This window comes from Halichoerus grypus, chromosome 2, assembly GCF_964656455.1.
Source record: "Halichoerus grypus chromosome 2, mHalGry1.hap1.1, whole genome shotgun sequence".
NCBI classification, from domain to species: domain Eukaryota; kingdom Metazoa; phylum Chordata; class Mammalia; order Carnivora; family Phocidae; genus Halichoerus; species Halichoerus grypus.
The window spans coordinates 166145338-166167360 of NC_135713.1; the positions used below are offsets into that span (position 1 = coordinate 166145338).

Below are 22023 nucleotides of genomic sequence, written 5' to 3' on the forward strand. Positions count from 1 at the left end.
AGGCAGATGTTTAACTGACTGAACCACAGCCATGTGACCATTAAGTGAAAGATCTAGTATTGGAACACAGCTCTCTTGATGACTGTGTAGTGTTCTTTCCTCTATAGAACATGGTTCTGTTTTATGAAATTTGCCCACCTTATAAGTGGAGACCACTTCATTGTGCCCTTTGAAGCTTCATTCTTTGGATGCAGTCTAAGACAAGTAGTGTAGTGTAAAGTTTGCAGAAGACATAGTGAATGAAGAACACATGACAATTGATAAACTTAAGTACACTTGAAGATCAGTGAATACAATAATTTTGAAAGGGTTGAAGAACTTAACTAACCCTGATCATTCTTTTTTATCATTCACCGTATACTTTATGAATTGGAAATCTAGTATGTAAAAGTCACCAGATAAATCTTTAAACCCAGTGGAAAGCAAAATAACTTATACTGGAATCTAATCAAATGAATGAGGAAACTTATTATACGGGAATAAGAATTTTAGTAACTTTCGATTGGAAGTATTGATCAGAAGAGAAAAATGTAGTATAGGAAAAGAAAAGTGATCACTGGGTGTTATACGCAACTAATGAATCGTTGAACACTACATCAAAAACTAATGGTGTACTATATGTTGGCTAATTAAACATAATAATAAATAAATAAAAAAGAAAAGTCATTAAGGAGAATTAAGTGGTTAAATTATTAAATTCAGGAGAAACTTGCAAGCCAGCCCCACTTGAGAGGTGAATCAGACCTTGTAGAGGCAGAGAGATACAACAAGAAGAGAAAACAGGCAGAACTGAGGAATGTTTTGGATATTTTTAACCCCAAGAGCGAGGGTAGCTAGGTACACAGAAGGAATCTAACTATGTAAAGTTCTTGGACAAAGCACTCTACAACATATTCCGCTCCTGATAGCTCTGACATTTTCTACCCTTCCCACCAGCAATGCATGAGGGTTCCAACTTCTCTACATCCTTGCCAACATTTGTAATTTTTCTATTTTAAAAATTATAGCCATAGGGCGAGGAGCAAGATGGCGGAGGAGTAGAAGACCTAAATTTCGTCTGGTCCCAGGAATTCAGCTAGATAGGGATCAAAGCATTCTGAACACCTATGAACTCAACAGGAGATCGAAGAAAAGAATAGCAGCAACTCTCTGAACAGAAAAGCGACCACTTTCTGGAAGGTAGGACGTGCGGAGAAGTGAATCCGAGGCGATATTCGGGAGGATAGATGGCGGGGGAGGGGCCTCCGTTGGCCGCTTCTGGCAAGTGATAGAGCCGCGGAGCACAAAATCGGAACTTTTAGAAGTCTGCTCTGCTGAGAGACATCGCTCCAGTGGCTAAGCGGGGGGTGGAACCCTCGTGGGACAGTGTGGTCTCAGGACCTTCGGGGTCACAGAAAGACTGGGGGTGCCTGAGTGCGGCAGAGCTCCCAGGTATCGGAGCAGGGAAGCCGGCTGCAGAGACGGAGCCGAGGTGCGGGCTCTCAGCTCGGGGTTGCCATAAACCGTGATCCGCGGCACAGTCGGGCCACTGCTCCTCCAGCAGGGACCCAAAAAGCGGCAGATCCAGGGAGACTCCCCTTCCTCCCCCGGGAGGAGCGGTGTGGGAGCGCACTGCAGGGATCTGCTGGGTTTGGAGACCCCACACGGGGTTGGGTGCCAGAGATAGAAAGGCGCGGTCACAGGCCGGGTGAGCACGGAGTGCGGCCGGAGACTGGGGAGACGGGAGTGACTGACGGCTTTTCTCTGGGGGCTCACTGAGGAGTGGGGCCCCGAGTTCTCGGCTCCTCCAGGGCGGAGATTGGGAGGCCGCCATTTTCACTCTCGGCCTCCAAAGCTGTACAGAAAGCTTGCAGGGAACAAAAGCTCCTGAGAGCAAACCCGAGCAGATTACTTAGCCCGGACCGGGCAAGGGCGGGGCAATTCCGCCTCCGGCAAAGACATTTGGGAACCACGGCAACAGGCCCCTCCCCCAGAAGATCAGCAAGAACAGCCAGCCAAGACCAAGTTTACTGATCAATGAGAATGGCAGAACTCCAGCGCTAGGGGAATAATGCACATAGAATCCATGGCTTTTTTTACCATGATTCTGTAGTCTTTCAAAGTTAATTTTTTAAATTTTCTTTTTCTTTTTTTTTTTGAACTTTTCTTTTTCCCTTTTTCAACCAACATCTTATCAATCCCTTTTTTAAAATTCTTTTTTATTTTTCATTTTTAGAGTCATATTCTATCCCTTCATAGTAGTTAACCTTATTTTTGGTATATATATATATATATATATATATATATATATATATAAGTCGTTCTCTCTTTAAAATTTTGGGATGCAGTTTCTTCTAACAGACCAAAACATACCCTAAATTTCTACTGTATGGCTTTGTTCTAGTCTCTTGCCTGATCACATTCTTTCCCCCTTTTTTAAAATTTCTCTTCTTTCTTCTTTCTTCTTATCTTATCAATTCCTTTTATAAAATCTTTTATAATTTTCATCTTTACAGCCATATTCCATCCCTTCATTGTATTAACCCTTATTTTTGTACATATATAAGTTTTTCTTTCTTTAAAATTTTGGGAGGCACCTTCTTCTAACAGACCAAAATACGCCCCAAATCTAGTGTGTGGCACTGATCTATGCACCAGCCTGATCATATTTGATCATATTCTTTTTTTTTTTATGTTTTTCTTTTTTTTTCTTTTTCCTTTCTTTCCCTTTCTTTTCCCCCGGTTTCAGGTCTCTTTTGATTTCTTTAGTGTATATTTTTCTGGGGTCCTTGTTACCCTGTTAGCATTTTGTTCTCTCATTCATCGATTCTCCTCTGGACAAAATGACAAGATGGAAAAAATCACCTCAAAAAAAAGAACAAGAGGCAGTACCGACTGCCAGGGGCCTAATCAATACAGACATTAGTAAGATGTCAGAACTAGAGTTCAGAATGACGATTATAAAGATACTAGCTGGGCTTGAAAAAAGCATGGAAGTTATTAGAGAAACCGTTTCTGGAGAAATAAAAGAACTAAAATCTAACCAAGTCGAAATCAAAAAGGCTATTAATGAGGTGCAATCAAAAATGGAGGCTCTAACTGCTAGGATAAATGAGGCAGAAGAGAAAATTAGTGATATAGAAGACCAAATGATGGAAAATAAAGAAGCTGAGAAAAAGAGAGATAAACAACTACTGGATCACGAGGGCAGAATCCGAGAGATAAGTGATACCATAAGATGAAACAACATTAGAATAATTGGGTTCCAAGAAGAAGAAGAGAGAGGGGGCAGAAGGTATATTGGAGCAAATTATAGCAGAGAACTTCCCTAATTTGGGGAAGGAAACAGGCATCAAAATCCAGGAGGCACAGAGAACCCCCCTCAAAATCAATAAAAATAGGTCAACACCCCGACATCTAATAGTAAAACTTACGAGTCTCAGAGACAAAGAGAAAATCCTGAAAGCAGCTCGGGAGAAGAGATCTGTAACCTACAATGGTAGAAACATTAGATTGGCAACAGACCTATCCACAGAGACCTGGCAGGCCAGAAAGGACTGGCAGGATATCTTCAGAGCACTAAATGAGAAAAATATGCAGCAAAGTATACTATATCCAGCTAGGCTGTCACTGAAAATAGAAGGAGAGATCAAAAGCTTCCAGGACAAACAAAAACTAAAGGAATTTGCAAACACAAAACCAGCCCTACAAGAAATCTTGAAAGGGGTCCTCTAAGCAAAGAGAGAGCCTAAAAGCAACACAGACCAGAAAGGAACACAGACAATATACAGTAACAGTCACCTTACAGGCAATACTGTGGCACTAAATTCATATCTTTCAGTAGTTACTCTGAATGTAAATGGGCTAAATGCCCCAATCAAAAGACACAGGGTATCAGATTGGATAAAAAAACAAGACCCATCGATATGCTGTCTGCAAGAGACTCATTTTAGACCCAAAGACACCCCAGATTGAAAGTGAGGGGGTGAAAAACCATTTACCATGCTAATGGACACCAAAAGAAAGCTGGGGTGGCAATCCTTAGATCAGACAAATTAGATTTTAAACCAAAGACTGTAATAAGAGATGAGGAAGGACACTATATCCTACTTAAAGGGTCTATCCAACAAGAAGATCTAACAATTGTAAATATCTATGCCCCTAACATGGGAGCAGCCAATTATATAAGCCAATTAATAACAAAAGCAAAGAAACACATCGACAACAATACAGTAATAGTGGGGGACTTTAACACCCCCCTCACTGAAATGGACAGATCATCTAAGCAAAAGATCAACAAGAAAATAAAGACTTTAAATGACACACTGGACCAAATGGACTTCACAGATATATTCAGAACATTCCATCCCAAAGCAACAGAATACACATTCTTCTCTAGTGCCCATGGAACATTCTCCAGAATAGATCACATCCTAGTTCACAAATCAGGTCTCAACCGGAACCAAAAGATTGGGATCATTCCCTGCATATTTTCAGACCACAATGCTTTGAAACTAGAACTCAATCACATGAGGAAAGTCAGAAAGAACTCAAATACATGGAGACTAAAGAGCATCCTACTAAAGAATGAATGGGTCAACCAGGAAATTAAAGAAGAATTTAAAAAATTCATGGAAACAAACGAAAATGAAAACACAACTGTTCAAAATCTTTGGGATGCAGCAAAGGCAGTCCTAAGAGGAAAGTATATAGCAATACAAGCCTTTCTCAATAAACAAGAAAGGTCTCAAATACACAACCTAACCCTACACCTAAAGGAGCTGGAGAAAGAACAGCAAATAAAGCCTAAACCCAGCAGGAGAAGAGAAATAATAAAGATCAGAGCAGAAATCAATGAAATAGAAACTAAAAGAACAGTAGAACAGATCAACGAAACTAGGAGCTGGTTCTCTGAAAGAACTAACAAGAAAGACTTTAGTCTTTAGAAAGACTAAACCCCTGGGCAGACTTACCAAAAAGAGAAGAGAAATGACCCAAATAAATAAAATAAAATAAATAAATAAAATAAAATAAATAAAATCATGAATGAAAGAGATGACAGCCAAAAAGAAAAGAGAAATGACCCAAATAAATAAAATCATGAATGAAAGAGATCACAACCAACACCAAAGGAATACAAACAATTATAAGAACATATTATGAGCAACTATATGCCAACAAATTAAGCAATCTGGAAGAAATGGATGCATTCCTAGAGATGTATAAACTACCAGAACTGAACCAGGAAGAAATAGAAAACCTGAACAGACCTATAACCACTAAGGAAATTGAAGCAGTCATCAAAAATCTCCCAACAAACAAAAGCCCAGGGCCAGATGGCTTCCCAGGGGAATTCTACCAAACATTTAAAGAAGAATTAATACCTATTCTTCTGAAACTATTCCAAAAAATAGAAATGGAAGGAAAACTTCCAAACTCGTTTTATGAGGCCACCATTACCTTGATCCCAAAACCAGACAAAGACCCCATCAAAAAGGAGAATTACAGACCAATATCCTTGATGAACATGGATGCAAAAATTCTCACCAAAATACTAGCCAATAGGATCCAACAGTACATTAAAAGGATTATTCACCATGACCAAGTGGGATTTATCCCTGGGCCGCACGGTTGGTTCAACATCCGCAAATCAATCAATGTGATACAATACATTAATAAAAGAAAAAACAAGAACCATATGATCCTCTCAATAGATGCAGAAAAAAATTGGGAGATCCTCCCAATAGATGCTTTTTCTTTCTGCTGCAAAGTACAGCATCCTTTCTTGATCAAAAACTCTACAGAGTATAGGGATAGAGGGTACATACCGCAATATCATAAAAGCCATCTATGAAAAACCCACATCGAATATCATTCTCAATGGGGAAAAACTGAGAGCTTTCTCCCTAAGGTCAGGAACACGGCAGGGATGTCCACTATCACCACTGCTATTTAACATAGTATTAGAAGTCCTAGCCACAGCAATCAGACAACAAAAAGAAATAAAAGGCATCCAAATCGGCAAAGAAGAAGTCAAACTCTCACTCTTTGCAGATGATATGATACTTTATGTGGAAAATCCCAAAGACTCCACCCCAAAACTGCTAGAACTCATACAGGAATTCAGTAAAGTGGCAGGATATAAAATCAATGCACAGAAGTCAGTGGCATTCCTATACACCAAGACAGAAGAAAGAGAAATTAAGGAGTCGATCCCATTTACAATTGCACCCAAAATCATAAGATACCTAGGAATAAATCTAACCAAAGAGGCAAAGAATCTGTACTCAGAAAACTATAAAATACTCATGAAAGAAATTGAGGAAGATACAAAGAAATGGAAAAACGTTCCATGCTCATGGATTGGAAGAACAAATATTGTGAAGATGTCAATGCTACCTAAAGCAATCTACACATTCAATGCAATCCCCATCAAAATACCATCCACTTTTTTCAAAGAAATGGAACAAATAATGCTAAAATTTGTATGGAACCAGAAAAGACCCCGAATAGCCAGAGGAATGTTGAAAAAGAAAAGCAAAGCTGGTGGCATCACAATTCCAGACTTCAAGCTCTATTACAAAGCTGTCATCATCAAGACAGTATGGTACTGGCACAAAAACAGACACATAGATCAATGGAACAGAATGGAGAGCCCAGAAATGGACCCTCAACTCTATGGTCGACTAATCTCTGACAAAGCAGGAAAGAATGTCCAATGGAAAAAAGACAGTCTCTTAAACAAATGGTGTTGGGAAAATTGGACAGTCACATGCAGAAGAATGAAACTGGACCATTTCCTTACACCACACACAAAAATAGACTCAAAATGGTTGAAAGACCTAAATGTGAGACAGGAGTCCATCAAAATCCTAAAGGAGAACACAGGCAGCAACCTCTTCGACCTCAGCCGCAGCAACTTCTTCCTAGAAACATCGCCAAAGGCAAGGGAAGCAAGGGCAAAAATGAACTATTGGGACTTCATCAAGATAAAAAGCTTTTGGACAGCAAAGGAAACAGTCAACAAAACCAAAAGACAACTGACAGAATGGGAGAATATATTTGCAAATGACATATCAGATAAAGGGCTAGTATCCAAAATCTATAAAGAACTTATCAAACTCAACACCCAAAGAACAAAGAATCCAATCAAGAAATGGGCAGAAGACATGAACAGACATTTTTCCAAACAAGACATCCAAATGGCCAATAGACACATGAAAAAGTGCAAAAAACAAAACAAGACACTAAAAAATGGGCAAAAAAATTGAATAGACATATTTCCAAAGACATGCAAATGACCAAAAGGTGCATGAAAAGATGCTCAACATCACTTACAATTAGAGAAATGCAAATCAAAACGACAATGAGATACCATCTCACACCTGTCAGAATGGCTAGTGCCAAAAAGACAAGAGATAACAAGTGTTGACAAGGATGTGGAGAAAAGGGAACTCTTGTGCACTGCTGGTGGGAATGTAAATTGGTATAACCACTAGGAAAAACAGTATGGAGATTCCTCAAAACATTAAAAATAGAATTGCCATATTATCTAGCAATTCCACTCCTGAGTATCTAATGGAAAGAAATGAAATCACTATCTTGAAGAGATACCTGTACCACTGTGTTCATTGCAGAATTATTCACAGTAGTCAAGATATGAAAAAAAACCCAAGTGTCCATCAATGAATGAATGGATAAATAAAATGTGATTCACACACACACACACACACACACACACACACACACACACAAGGAATAGTATTCAGTCATGAAAAAGATGGAGTGCTGCCGTGGATGGATCTTGAAACCACTATGCTGAGTGAAATCAGACAGAGAAAGACAAATACTGTATGATATCATTTATATGTCGAATCTAAAAAAGCCAAACTCAGAGTATAAAATGGTGGTTCTTAGGGGTTGGAGGTGGGGGAGATTGGGGGGAATGTTGGTCAAAGTGTATAAACATCTTTTTTTTTTTAAGGTTTTTAATTTTACTTTAGAGAGAGAGCACGTGCAAGCAGGGGGAGAGGCAAAGGGAGAGGGAGAGAATCTCAAGCAGACTCCACGTTGAGCACAAAGCCCAACCCGGGACTCATTCCTATGACTCTGAGATCATGACTTGAGCAGAAACTAAGAGTTGGATGCTTAACTGAGCCACCCAGGTGCCCCAAAGGGCATAAACTTCTATTATAAGATGAATAAGTTCTGTGGATCTAATGTACAGCATGGTGATTATAGTTAACAATACTGTATTATATACGTAAAAGTTGCTAAGAGAGTAGATCTTAAATGTTCTCACTACAAAAAAGAAATGGTAATTATGTGAAGTGGTAAAGGTGTTTAACTAATGCTACTGTGGTAATCATTTTGCAGTATATAAATATACCAAATCAACACACTGTACACCTTAAACTTACATGATGTTCTATGTTAATTATATCTCAATAAAGCTGAAAAAAATTATAGCCATACTAATAGGTGTGAAGTGGTGTCCTGTGGTTTCAGAACCAGAGTTTTAACTATATATGTCATAGTACTGGAAAATGTGAAGCCAAGTTGTTACCACAGCTTTAATAAGAAAATTCTTATCTTTTTACCTTTCTTCATAGATTCTTTTTCCATTCCCTCCTTGTATGTGTACAAGAGTTCATCAACTTCCTTCAGATCCAGGAAGCCTGAGCCATCACTGTCCCACTTCTGAAACACGGCTTCTAGGAGAAGTTCCCGTCGGGCTCTGGAAGCATTCTGTCTAGCCTAGGATAGAAACAGGATAACAAAGCACAGGACATACTATCCATTGTGCTAGCTGCCATCCTATGTTTTTCCCCAAAAAGCACAGCACTATTTCTAAAAACAGCTTTATAAAAATAGCTGGGGCTAAACATGATATTAATGGGAAAATGAAGTATTTAATTTTTTAAAAAGATTTTATTTATCTATTTGAGAGAAAGAACATGAGCATGCGCGCGAGAGAGCAGGCGCAGGGGGGGGAGGGGCAGAGGGAGAGGAAGAAGCAGATTCCCCGCCCAACAGGGAGCCCCATGCAGGGCTGGATCCCAGGACCCTGAAATCATGACCTGAGCCGAAGGCAGACGTGAAGCATTTAATTTTAATCATCTAAATACCATTTCTCTGTTTCACTCGTAGACCAAAAACAAAAAACAAAACAAAACAAAAAACAGGCATTCTCTGCATTGGACTAAAGCACATTAACTTAGGAAAGGGGTTACACTCCTTAAGAGTCTTTGATTCATTCCTTTCCACTCCCTCGCTGGTTGTTTAGGAATATGATAAACACATGGCATACTCTACCTGGCTTCTTGGTGAGATATGCTGTGTATTGAAAGAGGATGAAGGGCAGTGTTCAAACAATGAAAAATGATTGTGTTCAAAAATTATTTTTCATAACTTAACATTGACCTAACTTGACATTGATTTTATTTACCGTTTAGATTTTTTACTAGATTAATTATATCAGTCAGATAGTAACTAAATTATTATCTAGATAGATTTAATTGCTAAAAGAAAGTAATATATAGCATTTGGTTAAATGGGGAAATTGCAATTGAGGAGGCAAAAGGGATATCAAGTCTAGAATTAGGTTGAGAAGACTCATAAGGCTGCTGAGATTAGTGAATATGTCCGGTGAATGTAATTTATATATTTCATAAAAGGGCACATAAATTGTTTATTTCAGCTAAGGTGTATGCATTTATCTATCATCAAGTAGGTACTAACTTCTTAGGAAACACGTATCACCTGGATTCACATGAATAAAAATACATATACAAATCATAATTGTACCCCTAGGTATGTGCATTAGTAAATGCATTCACACAGCAGATAGTGTGCACACACACACATTTTTTGCACATACACATTTCTACTCCTCAGAATCTGCTCTTCAAGCTTCAGAAGAGGAAAAAGAAAGCTGTACAATAAACCATCTTCTGCCACCAGCAATCATGTTATTATTAGGGGAATGAATTCTCTGGAGTGTGATCTCAGAACATTTGACAATAAAATAAAATACTTAATGGCTATGCTCATTGAAATAAAGCGATAAGTTTGGTTATAAACCTTTTTTTAAGGAACTTTCTTTTTTTTTTTAAGATTTTATTTATTTGACAGAGAGGGACACAGCAAGAGAGGGAACACAAGCAGGGGGAGTGGGAGAGGGAGAACCAGACTCCCTACTAAGCAAGGAGCCCGATGGGGGACTCGATTCCCGGACCCTGGGATCATGACCTGAGCCGAAGGCAGACGCCTAACGACTGAGCCACCCAGGCGCCCTATTTCTTTTTTAAGTAGACTTCACGCTCCTTGTGGAGCCCAATGCAGGGCTTGAACTCATGACCCTGAGATCAAGACCTGAGTTGAGATCAAGAGTCAGATGCTCAACCAACTGAGCCACCAGGGGCACCTTGGTTATAAATTTTTAAAGGGCCACATTAGGAGCAACTGAGGTTGAGAGATTTATTAATAATAGTGCCTCCACCTGTTTTATTGATAAATAATATTACTCACCTGTTCTAAGCCACTTATTTTCTCTTCTTTTGTTTCAACATAGCCCCGCTTAAAAAAGGATGTGAGGGTCTCACTGACACTCAAGGGGACATCTTCACCAATAAATGTCTCCAGAAGTTGCACAAACTGGAGCAGATTTAAGGAAACTCCATTGAAAGCACTTCTAGCTTTTACTTCCTTGTAAGACTGAATATTTCTGATAATTGAGTGTAGGTCTATTAAGCAGGAAACATACAACAAACAGTAAAGTGAACAATTTCTTAAAGCTTAGAGAAAATATACAAGTACTTATTGTAATAAACATCTGCTACCTTTTTTCCTGTCAGAAACCCACGCTCCCTTCATGAGGAAAACATCTCTTCCCCACTGTCAGCTTATATTTTTATTTTCATTTCACATGTACCAATAGTTCATTTTTATGGCTGAGCAATATTTGATTTATAAATATGTCACAATTTTTTATTTATTCTCTTACTGATAGATACCTGGAATGTTTCCAGAAAGTTCAGGCTATTATAAATATACCTGGTTTACATATTCTTATATATGTTTTGCTGTTGTTGTTGTAAACATGCTTTTAAATCTATTGGATAAATAACTGGGATTGGAATATCTGGATCATGGGTAAATGTGTGTTTGGTTTTACAACACAAAGATATTTTCTGAAGTAACTGTAACATTTTAAACTCCCACCAACAATCCTGAAGAGTTCCAGTTTCTCCACAATCTTGCCAAGAGTCAGTGTTGTCAGTCTTTTTCATTTTAGCCATTCGGGTCATATGTAGTGGTTTCTCATTGTAATGTTAGTCTGTTTTTCATGATGACTAATGACATTGTACACTTTTTCATGTGTTCATTACTCATTCTTATGTGTTTGATTTGTGAAGCATCTAGTAACATGTTCTACTAATTTATATTATGTTGTTTATATTTTTATTTTTGAGTTGTTGAAGATTTTTTTTTTTAAAGATTTTTTTATTTATTTGAGAGAGAGAATGAGAGAGGGAGAGAGCACATGAGAGGGGGGAGGGTCAGAGGGAGAAGCAGACTCCCTGCTGAGCAGGGAGCCTGATGCAGGACTCGATCCCGGGACTCCAGGATCATGACCTGAGCCGAAGGCAGTCGCTTAACCAACTAAGCCACCCAGGCGCCCGAGTTGTTGAAGATCTTAATATTTTCTGGATAGCAGTCCTTTGTCAGATATAAATTTTGCAAATATTTTAAGTATTTTTTCCATATCTGTGGCTTATATATGCACTTCTTTAATGACATGTTTTAAGAAACAAAAGTTTTATTTGATGAGATCTAATTTATCATCTTATTCTTTTATGTTAATTTTTTTATGTTTCGAGTTTTTATTTAAATTCCATTAGTTAACATATAGTGTGATATTAGTTTCAGGTGTACAATATAGTGATTCAATACTTCCATACATCACCCTGTGCTCATCACAAGTGCCCTCTTTAATCCCCCCCACCCCCCATCTCTGCCCTGGTAACCATCAGTTTGTTCTCTATAATTATAGAGTCTGTTTCTCTCTCTCTCTCTGTCTTATTTTTTCTCCTTTGCTTGTTTGTTTCTTGAATTCCACATATGAATGAAATCATATGATATTTGTCTTTCTCTCACTTTTTCGCTTAGCGTAATATACTCTAGCTCCATTCACTTCGTTGCAAAGGACAAGATTTCATTCTTTTTTTTATGACTGAGTAATATTCCATTATATATATTTTATATATTATATGTAATATATATTACATCTTTTCTTTTTTTTAAAAAGATCTTATTTATTTATTTGAGAGAGAGAGAGAGAGAGAGAAAAAACTCAAGTGGGGGGAGGGGCAGAGGGAGAGGCAGAGAGACAAGCACATTCCCCGCTGAGCGCGGAGCCAGATGCGGGGCTCTATCTCAGGACACTTAACCTACTAAGCCACCCAGGCACCCCTACGCTACATCTTCCTTATCCATTCATCAATCGATGGACAGTTGGGCTCTTTCCATAATTTGGCTATTGTTGATAATGCTGCTATAAACATCGGGGTACATGTATCCCTTTGAATTATTATTTTTGTATCCTTTGGGTAAATACCTAGTAGTGCAATTGCTGGGTTGTAGGGTAGCTCTATTTTTAATTTTTTGAGGAACCTCCATACTGTTCTCCACAGTGGCTGCACCAGTTTGCATTCCCACCAACAGTGTAAGACGGTTCCCCTTTCTCTGTATCCTCGCCAATACCTGTTGTTTCCTGTGTTGTTAATTGTAGCCATTCTGACAGGTGTGAGGTGATATCTCATTGTAGTTTTGATTTGTATTCCCCTGATGATGAGTGATGTTGAGCATCTTTTCCTGTGTCTGTTGGCCATCTGTATGTCTTCTTTGGAAAAATGTCTATTCATGTCTTCTGCCCATTTCTTAACTGGATTATTTGTTTTTTGGGTATTGAGTTTGGTAAGTTCTTTATAGATTTAGATGAATCAGGTGGTACTGAGCATCCCCCACCTTTGCTACAAGACCATGTGATATAGGTCTGGCCAATGATTCCCATATGACAGCAATGTGATCCACTATATGCCAATGAGAATGAGCCCCAGAACTTTTTGGGAACTACTGGGGAAGAATCACTCTTTTAGCATTCTGATTCCTGAACATAGGCTCTAGGCTTAGCAATACTCTTATGGACATCTCTATCACAACATGGAGAAAACGACCTAAAACTGAAAGTTACACAGAGAGGAACAGGGCTGAGAGGCAGAGACAGTGTCTCACTGCTGTTATTGAGCCCTTGGATTCATTTGTGCCTGAAGCCAGCTGTGGTTTGGATTTGACAGTTAAATAAATCTATAAATACTACAGCAACCTCTCCCCCGAAGAGTCTTGACTAATATATTTATCTTGAAGCCCAGTCTTATAATATGAAGCATATTTCATAAAATATCAGCCCAGTGACTTATGTTTGATTTATTCACCGATTCAATCATTCATGCCCTCATGCCTTCCATATGAGATTTGACATGACCTAAAAATAATCACCCATGCAGTTTTTTTAAATGGTAAAACAAAACTGAAATAAAGAAGTAAGACCAGGGGCACCTGGGTGGCTCAGTCGGTTAAGCATCTGCCTTCGGCTCAGGTCAGGATCCCAGAGTCCTGGGATCAAGCCCTGCATCAGGCTCCCTGCTCAGCGGGGAGCCTGCTTCTCCCTCTCTCTCTGCCTGCCGCTCTGCCTACTTGTGTTCTCTCTCTCTGTCAAATAAATAAATAAAATCTTTTCAAATAAATTTTTAAAAAAAGAAGTAAGACCAGGAGAAGAAGAACACGAACTAGCAGGCCACAGGAGCTTGACCGATGCCATGCATTTTTACCAAAGTATTTTGAGGATAGAAAGTTTGTTATTTGACCCAGGCTTAAATGAGAAAAAAATCTGCAGAGAGGAAGAAAATAATCTTAATATAATTAGTTCTACTACTTGTTGGTGGAAGATAAAATGATAAAATAGCACTGCAGTAAAATATGAGTACTTGTTGGAACAATCATTGTTAAATACATGGTTTATCTGAGAGCTAAAAGCTACTCTTTGCTCTCTCTGTTAAGTCGATCTTAGTTTATAAGTCTTTAAAAACAAGACAGATTCAAACCTGTCTCACATGTTGAGTTATGGAACTACCAGGGAGAGGAATTGCTGGACTGATTTCTTTCTTTCTTTCTTTTTTTGACTTTTTTATTGTTATGTTAATCACCATACATTACATCATTAGTTTTTGATGTAGTGTTCCATGATTCATTGTTTGTGCATAACACCCAGTGCTCCATGCAGAACGTGCCCTCCTTAATACCCATTAGCCTGGATTGATTTCTGTTGAGTTCTAATATCTGATATCTGATTCCCTTTGTATACCTGGATCATAGCTTCAAAGCGGTTGTAGGGCCATGTAATGGTAAAAACAAATTGTATACTAATGCATATGTTTTAAAGCAGAAAAGCATCCCTCAATAGCACATGCCTACATGTACACTACCACCAAAAACATTCATCTTGTCTATGTTTAGATCCATCAGCCCAGGGACAAAATAATGCAAGGATCACCCTGCCATCGTGTCTTGGCTAAGTTCAGTTTTTATCATGGGGTACCACAGTAAATTAAATTCATCAATTGGACTGCCATCTAGTCTTCCTAGTTTGGTTGCTAACATGTACCTGTGAACCTGGAGTTACCGAGGAGTAAGTTTGCTTGTTCCTCATCTTCACATTTGATACAATTCATCTTCCAGTTACAAGTCAAAAGTTCGCCTACAAAATATACATTCCATAACACAGACAATTTAATTTCACTTTCATAATGTTTTTGTTCTAGATTATAAATGAAAGGAGGATTAAATGAGTCACCTGACCATGATTTTCCTTCTATTTCTTGGGACTTTTCACAGGATGGATCTTTCTGACTTTCCTTTCTTGTCGTTTCTAAAAGGAACAAAAGAAAGTGGCTATAATGAACTGGAATTTAAATAAAAACTTGAAAGAAAAAAAAAAGAAAATGCCTATAAATTGGACTTTATATATTCTATGATATATTCCTAAGTTAATGAATGAGAAAAATGCCTTGCATATAGAACAACAAAAACGTTCTATCAGGTTATTTCCCATTTATGTTGTGTCACATTCAACCACAATGATATCACTTAATAACTTTAGTTGTTGAGAGCAGCTCTATGACAAAAGCTATTTGTTGTACCCAAATTTGGCCACTCAATCTGAGGGCTACATTTCCTAGCCTCTGTCACAGCTAGATGTCACCAAATGCCTAAATTCTGACCAATGTGATGTGTGGGCAAGTGATGTAATGCCTACCCCTTCTTTTTTCTCCTTACCTTTTGGTCAGAATATGGACACGGTAGTGAGTCATCCAGGACTATGTGATTAGAGGGGACACAAGATAGAACTTGAGCCACTGCTGAGTTCATGGGACTGAGCTGTCATATAAGTTTGAACTTTTATATCAAAAGGAAAGAAACTCCTATGTTGTTTAGACATTGCTATTTTGTTTTGGTTTTGTTTATGTTTTTTTTAAGACACTGTCATTTTGGATCACTGTTACACTTAACAAAATTAAGTCCTTACTAATAACATCTGATTGAATAGTAACTTCACGATTTTCCTAGCTGCATCCCTACTATGTAAGGAGAGCCAAAAATTAATAGCCCTATTTTATGGACAACCAAACATAATGCTGAAAAAATGAGATATTTCAATTTAGTTACTGATAATGTAGAATCTAGAACACAGGTTACTCATGTCTTAAGAGTTTTGAATAAGGATTTTCTTTGGGACTGTGGGACTTTAAAATTAAAGAGCAGAATTTTAAAAATATTTATGCCTAACTGAGGTCTTAAGTGGTGTTGAGACTGGCTTTCTAAGAAGCTCGAATCTTTCAACAAAAAGGCATACATTGGCATAGGCAATTCAGAGGAAAAGTCTTCTGCAGAATAAATATTTGACATGCAGAGTGTTTTCTGTCTTAAATATAACTTTCAGAAACTCTTCTAGAACACATATCTTATATAACTGAAAAATGCAAGATCCAGTTTATAGTTGAAATAAAAGACATTTTAAAAAGTGGCTTCTAATATTAGACACCACCACATTTAAAATGAAAAGGCTTCTAGGGCCCCTGGGTGGCTCAGTTGGTTAATCGACCGACTCTTGTTTTTGGCTCAGGTCATATCTCAGGGTCCTGGGGTTGGGCCCCGCATTGGGCTCTGTGCTCAGCACAGAGTCTACTTGTCCCTGTTCCTCTGCTCCTCTTCCCGCTTTCTCTCTCTCTCAAATAAATAAATAAAATCTTAAAAAAAAAAAAAAAAAAACCGGAAAGGGCTTCTACTGCCTTTTCAGGAGTCCAGTGAAATTTTCTATATGTAATATTACCAGATTGCTTCCTTATGAATGGGCTTCCCATGCAAAAGGAATTCGAGATAAATTGACAATAGAAACATTCTGGTTTGTATTTAATTGATTGTTCAAGGCCTAGACACATGTTGCATAGCAAAATATCTAAGGTTTGAATGATCTGGTATGCCAGAAAAGATCCTAATTGGAATGAGTGTTTTCTGAAAAGACTTAAACAATCACTCCACAAACATGAAGCTGATGTCATAGGTGAACTGCGTTACTACCTGAAAGATGATCTTTTCTTCTTGACGTCAGGACTTCCTCTTGCAGTTCAGGACTCACAGATAGTTCCTCTTCATATATTTGCTCCTGAGTCTTCTCTTCCCGTGGGGAGATTTCAGTGTACTCATAGGAAGTAGCCTCCCTAGATATTTTACTTTCTCTGAAGATACTACCTCTTTCTGATTGTAAAGTTGAATCCTGTTGTTTTTCTGGAATTATCTCTCTGGATGGTTCTTGTTCTGCAGTTGACCCTTTGTGTGATCCTTGTTCTGCTACTGACTCTCTGTGTGATCCTTGTTCTGCAACTGACCTTCTGTGTGATCCTTGTTCTGCTACTGACTCTCTGTGTGATCCTTGTTTTGCAACTGACCCTTTGTGTGCTCCTCCTGTTATTGACTCTCTGTGTGATCCTTGTTCTGCTGTTGACCCTTTGTGTTGTCCTTGTGCTGATATTGATTCTCTGTAGAGTCCTTGTTCTGCAGTTGATTCCATGTTGACTCCTTGTTCTGAAGATGACACTCTTTGTGGTGGCCCTTGTTCTATGACTGAGTCACCATGTGGTCTTTTTTCTATTAACTCTCTACTTGATCCTTGTTCTGGAGTTGACCCTGTGTGGGTTTCTTGTTCTGTTACTGATTCTCTGTATAGTTCTCTTTCTCCAGTTGACTCTCTGTCTTGTTCTTGTTCTTTGGCTGAAATTCTGTTTGGTTCTTGTTCTGAAGTCGTCTCTCTCTGCTCTTCTGGCAGTGTTGATTCATTATGTTCATCATGTTTATGTTGATCTTCTGGAGTTTCTAACAACTTGCTTTGGGTTTTGCTAGCATGTTTTTCAGAAAGTAATGCATTCATCTCTAAGAGCACTTTGTCAAAGTCTTCATAAATATGTTTCTGATTATCCATGTCTCCCCAGAACTCAGGCAAGTCTATCTCTTCAAATTCAATGAATGGCCCTAATGCAGAAAAAAAAAATATTTCCCTAAACAATTGATGTTATAATGAAGAATCAGAGCTAGTAAATTAATGCAATACAGTGTTGATCACAGTAATTTAACATAGGCCTATTGCTTTAAATAAATAACAGTTACCTTTACCTACAACACAATAAAAGCAAAAAAGATATTCAAGGGAACATAAAAGATGCTCACTACTGTAAGTTAGAAATTACCCCTTCCTAATAGGTGTGGTTTTGGAAATAGCATGATTCTTCCTTTTCTACTTGGAGAGTTGCTTACACTGCCAAGACAATAGAATTTATCCTCTATTTATGGTCCTCCAACAACAAGCATAGCATAGGGATGAGGAAGAGGACACATGTCTTCCACCTCAAATACCTTTTAAATATCTACAATATCAAAATAAAAGCAAATCTCTATCATTCACTGGGCTATGTTTTCCTAATATTCATTTTCTCCCCCTTCCTTATTCTCTCCCTTTCTTTCTTCTTCATTCCTCAATTCTTTTCCTCCACAACTTATGTGAACACCTGGTTCAGAATTCTAGGGAAAGATTGGATAGCATTCACCAGAATCCCACTCAAACAGTAAAACAACAATAATAACAAAACAACTCTGGTGTCCAGGACTACTCTATATCACCCATAGATTTTTAAGTGTCCAACTATTTTCACACAGAACTAAATTATCGACATTCTTTGGAAAACCCATCCATTCAAAGGCTTTCTTTTTAAAAAATAAAAATGGAGCATCTGGGTGGCTCAGTTGGTTAAACATCCGGCTCTTGATTTCAACTCAGGTCATGATCTCAGGGTTGTGAGATCAAGTGCCACATCAGGCTCTGTGCTGGGCGTGGAGCCGGCTTAAGATTCTCTCTCTCCTTCTCCCTTTGCCCCTCCCTCCTTTCCCCCTCTCAAAAAAAAACCCCATAATCCTCCTTGTTTTGGTAGTAATATAAAAAAGATATTTTACTGTATAATTTCAGTAAAGGTGGAGAAGTAAAAATGCTTGGGAGAAGGAAACATTTTTCTTAGAAATTTTAGAATTCTAAGTTGGACATTAAAACTGGAATTACCATTACCAACTTAATTTCCAAAACATTCAGATTGCCACTCAAGCACCTCTTCATTTGAACTTAAAATTGAGTTCTAACTTGACAACTTTTAGTATTGGACTATAGTGAAAAATACATCTAGCTGTGATGAAGAGTGAATTTTGTGAGGAATGAACAGTTAGATTAGCTCTCATGATCTAAGGGAGATATCATGTGAAGGGATCCATGGGAATACAATGACTTTTATCATAGGAGTATATTACGTCATTCTAGTTTGAGCATACTCCCTCTGAATGGCACTTACATTGTCTTGGGTTTCGCAGCAAACTTCTAAGCGTTTTTGAACTTTGGTCATAGAATGTTTCCAGCAAGGCCAATGTCCTCTGCCTATCCAAAAACCCTACCTAAGCAGAAAGTTTGCAATTAGTTGATACAGGAGATTTGAGATTTTTATGTAAATGAATATGGTTTATTGAAGCTTTTATCGTCACCACCACTACCATCATTATGTAAATAAAAGCTACAGAGTCAAAATCATGAAAGCTATATCTTGCCTTTAGGCTTATACTCTACTTCCCCATGCTGTGACAAGTCAAAATACCTTGCACTTAATAGATGCTTAATAATAGTTACTGACTTAATAGTTACTTACCTTGCACTTAATAGATGCTTAATTAAGTTACTGACTTAATAATAGTTACTGGCTAAATCCAATGTATAATGCTCAGTTTTTATCTAATTAGACCTGAATATGGCACTTGAAACGCTTAACCACTCCCTACTTGTTCTTTTTTGCATCATTTTTGAGAAACATTTTAACTACAGAAAAATAGAGAAAATGATAAAACTAACACTTGTGTTCCCAACACCCAGAAATGATTATTGTTAATATTTTGCATATGTACTTTAAAAACATATAATTGATATCATAGTACATATGTACTTCTTAAAATTGCTTTTATTTACTCAACATTGAGATCAATTCATATATGTAAAGAAATATATTTTATTCCTTTTAGCTGCTGTATGGTATTCTATAATATGAAAACACTGTAATTAAAAAAAATTTTTTTTAGATTTATTTATTTATTTGAGGGGGTAGGGGCAAAGGGAGAGGGAGAGAGAATCCTCAAGCAGACTCCCCACCCAGTGTGGAGCATAGTCCTAGGACCCTGAGATCATGACCTGAGTGGAAATCAAGAGTTGGCTGCTTAACCAACTGAGCCACCCAGGTGCCCCCAAAACACTGTAACTTTTTTAAAAGTCCCTTTATTGATGGGCATTTAGATTATTTCCAGTGTTTAGATACCAAAATAATGCTGCAGTGGATATGCTTATACACATTCCTTGCATACATGTATAAACATTTCCCTAGGGTAATAATTAAAAGTGTTAATTAATGGATTGTATACTATGAGCATTTTTTAAATTATGTTCAGTTAGCCAGCATATAGCATATCATTTAAGATTTTATTTATTTATCAGAGAGAGAGAGAGCACAAGCAGGGGGAGCATCAGGCAGAGGGAGAAGCAGGCTCCCTGCTGAGCAAGGAGCCCAATGTGGGGCTCGATCCCAGGACCCTGGGATCATGACCTGAGCCAAAGGCAGATGCCCAACAGACTGAGCCACCCAGGCATCCCTACTATGAGTATTTTCAGCTTTAGTAGTTATTGCTAAATTGCTCCACAAAATACCTATACCAATTTACTTCTCACTATTATTGAATGAGAATATCATTTTTCCATATCCATGCCAATACTTGATATTATTAGAGTTCATGATTTTTCCCAATCTGATGGGTTAAAAATGGTATCTGGTTATTTTAATTTGCATTTCCCTGATTATTAGTGAGATTAAATATATTTTCATATGTTTATTATGTATTTGTGTTTCCTCATCTATGGAAGGCTTTTTTATGTCCTTTTCCTTTCTTCAGTTGGGAAGAGTTGTCTCTTTCTTATTAATTTGTAAAGTTTTGATAATGATCATTCTGTTATCTATATACTAAATACACTTTCCCAGTTTAATCTCTTATTTTTTTTAAAGATTTTATTTATTTATTTGACAGAGAGAGACACAGCGAGAGAGGGAACACAAGCAGACGGAGTGGGAGAGGGAGAAGCAGGCCTCCCGAAGAGCAGGGAGCCTGATGCGGGGCTTGATCCCAGGACCCTGGGATCACGACCTGAGCCGAAGACAGACGCTTAACCGACTGAGCCACCCAGGCGCCCCAAATCTCTTATTTTTTAATTTAACTTTTGGTGAGTTTAGCCATATCAATGTTTTTAATTTTGAGGTAGCCAAATGTATCGATTATTTCTTGTATGGTTTGCGCTTATTGAGGTATTCTTTAAGAAATATTACCTATACCAAGGTCAAAAGTCATGCTCTATATGTGCTTCTAAAACTTTTATAATTTTGTTTTCCACATCCAGGTCTTTGATTAGATAGGACTTATTTTTGCTCATTATTGAGGCTCAAACCTAATTTTAATTTCTTCCCAATTGTCCTAACTTAGCATTTATTGATTAGTCTCTTCTCACCGAATTATTTGCTACCTATGCTATGCACTAAGTTCTCACATACTCATAAATCTGATGCCAGGCCCAATATCCTGTTAATATAGCTTTATTTTTAAAAAATCAGGGAAATCAGGGCGCCTGGGTGGCTCAGTTGGTTAAGCACCTGACTCCTGATTTCAGCTCAGGTCATGATCTCAGGGTCATGGGATCGAGCCCCATGACCAGCTCCATGCTCAGTGGATTCTCTCCCTCTCTCTCTGCTCATGATTTCTCTCTCTGTCTAAATAAATAAATAAAATATTAAAAAAAAAACACAGGGAAATCCTCCCCAACTTGTTCTTCTTTTTATAACTGTTTTTGCTATATTTGGACCTTCATTTCCATAGAGTTTTAAAAAAGGAAATCTTTTAAAAAGATACAACATACATTCATAAAAGTATACAGATAATAAGCAAATGGTTTTTATCACAGTATAATCACACACAGGAGCTGTTTCTCAAAGGAGAAAAAAAAACATTAGTAGAGGGCATGATTTTGCTCCATAACTCAAGGAACCTATAGTGTAATTCTTCTGTGACAACTTGCCATAACATTCCAATTTGCCCCAGACACTTCAGATACTGTAGGATCATCTAGGTGATAAGGTATAAGGTAAAGAAGAGTTTTTGTGCTGCAGCCTACAAAGTCTACAAAGCTTTTTCTTGCTCTAGGACTTACTCTCACAGCTAATAGCTCAATAAATGTAGAAGAGCAGCACATGAGAGTAAACGTTGTTCCTAGAATGTAAAAAGGTCCAATAAGCATTGTGCCTCTTTCTT

The 22023-nt window shown here is 37.9% G+C and overlaps 1 protein-coding gene across 1 annotated transcript in view; it reads right to left on the reverse strand.

Annotated features, from left to right (window-relative positions):
- EFCAB5 (EF-hand calcium binding domain 5) overlaps positions 1 to 22023 on the reverse strand; it is a 125947-nt gene that overhangs the window by 39625 nt on the left and 64299 nt on the right. Inside the window, exons 7-13 of the mRNA XM_078066365.1 lie at positions 18987 to 19086; positions 17073 to 17625; positions 16678 to 16985; positions 14894 to 14968; positions 14705 to 14797; positions 10510 to 10724; positions 8580 to 8736 (exon numbers count right to left, since the gene is read on the reverse strand). Coding sequence (XP_077922491.1) covers positions 8580 to 8736; positions 10510 to 10724; positions 14705 to 14797; positions 14894 to 14968; positions 16678 to 16985; positions 17073 to 17625; positions 18987 to 19086 — 1501 coding nt within the window. The remainder of the gene's footprint in view (positions 1 to 8579; positions 8737 to 10509; positions 10725 to 14704; positions 14798 to 14893; positions 14969 to 16677; positions 16986 to 17072; positions 17626 to 18986; positions 19087 to 22023) is intronic.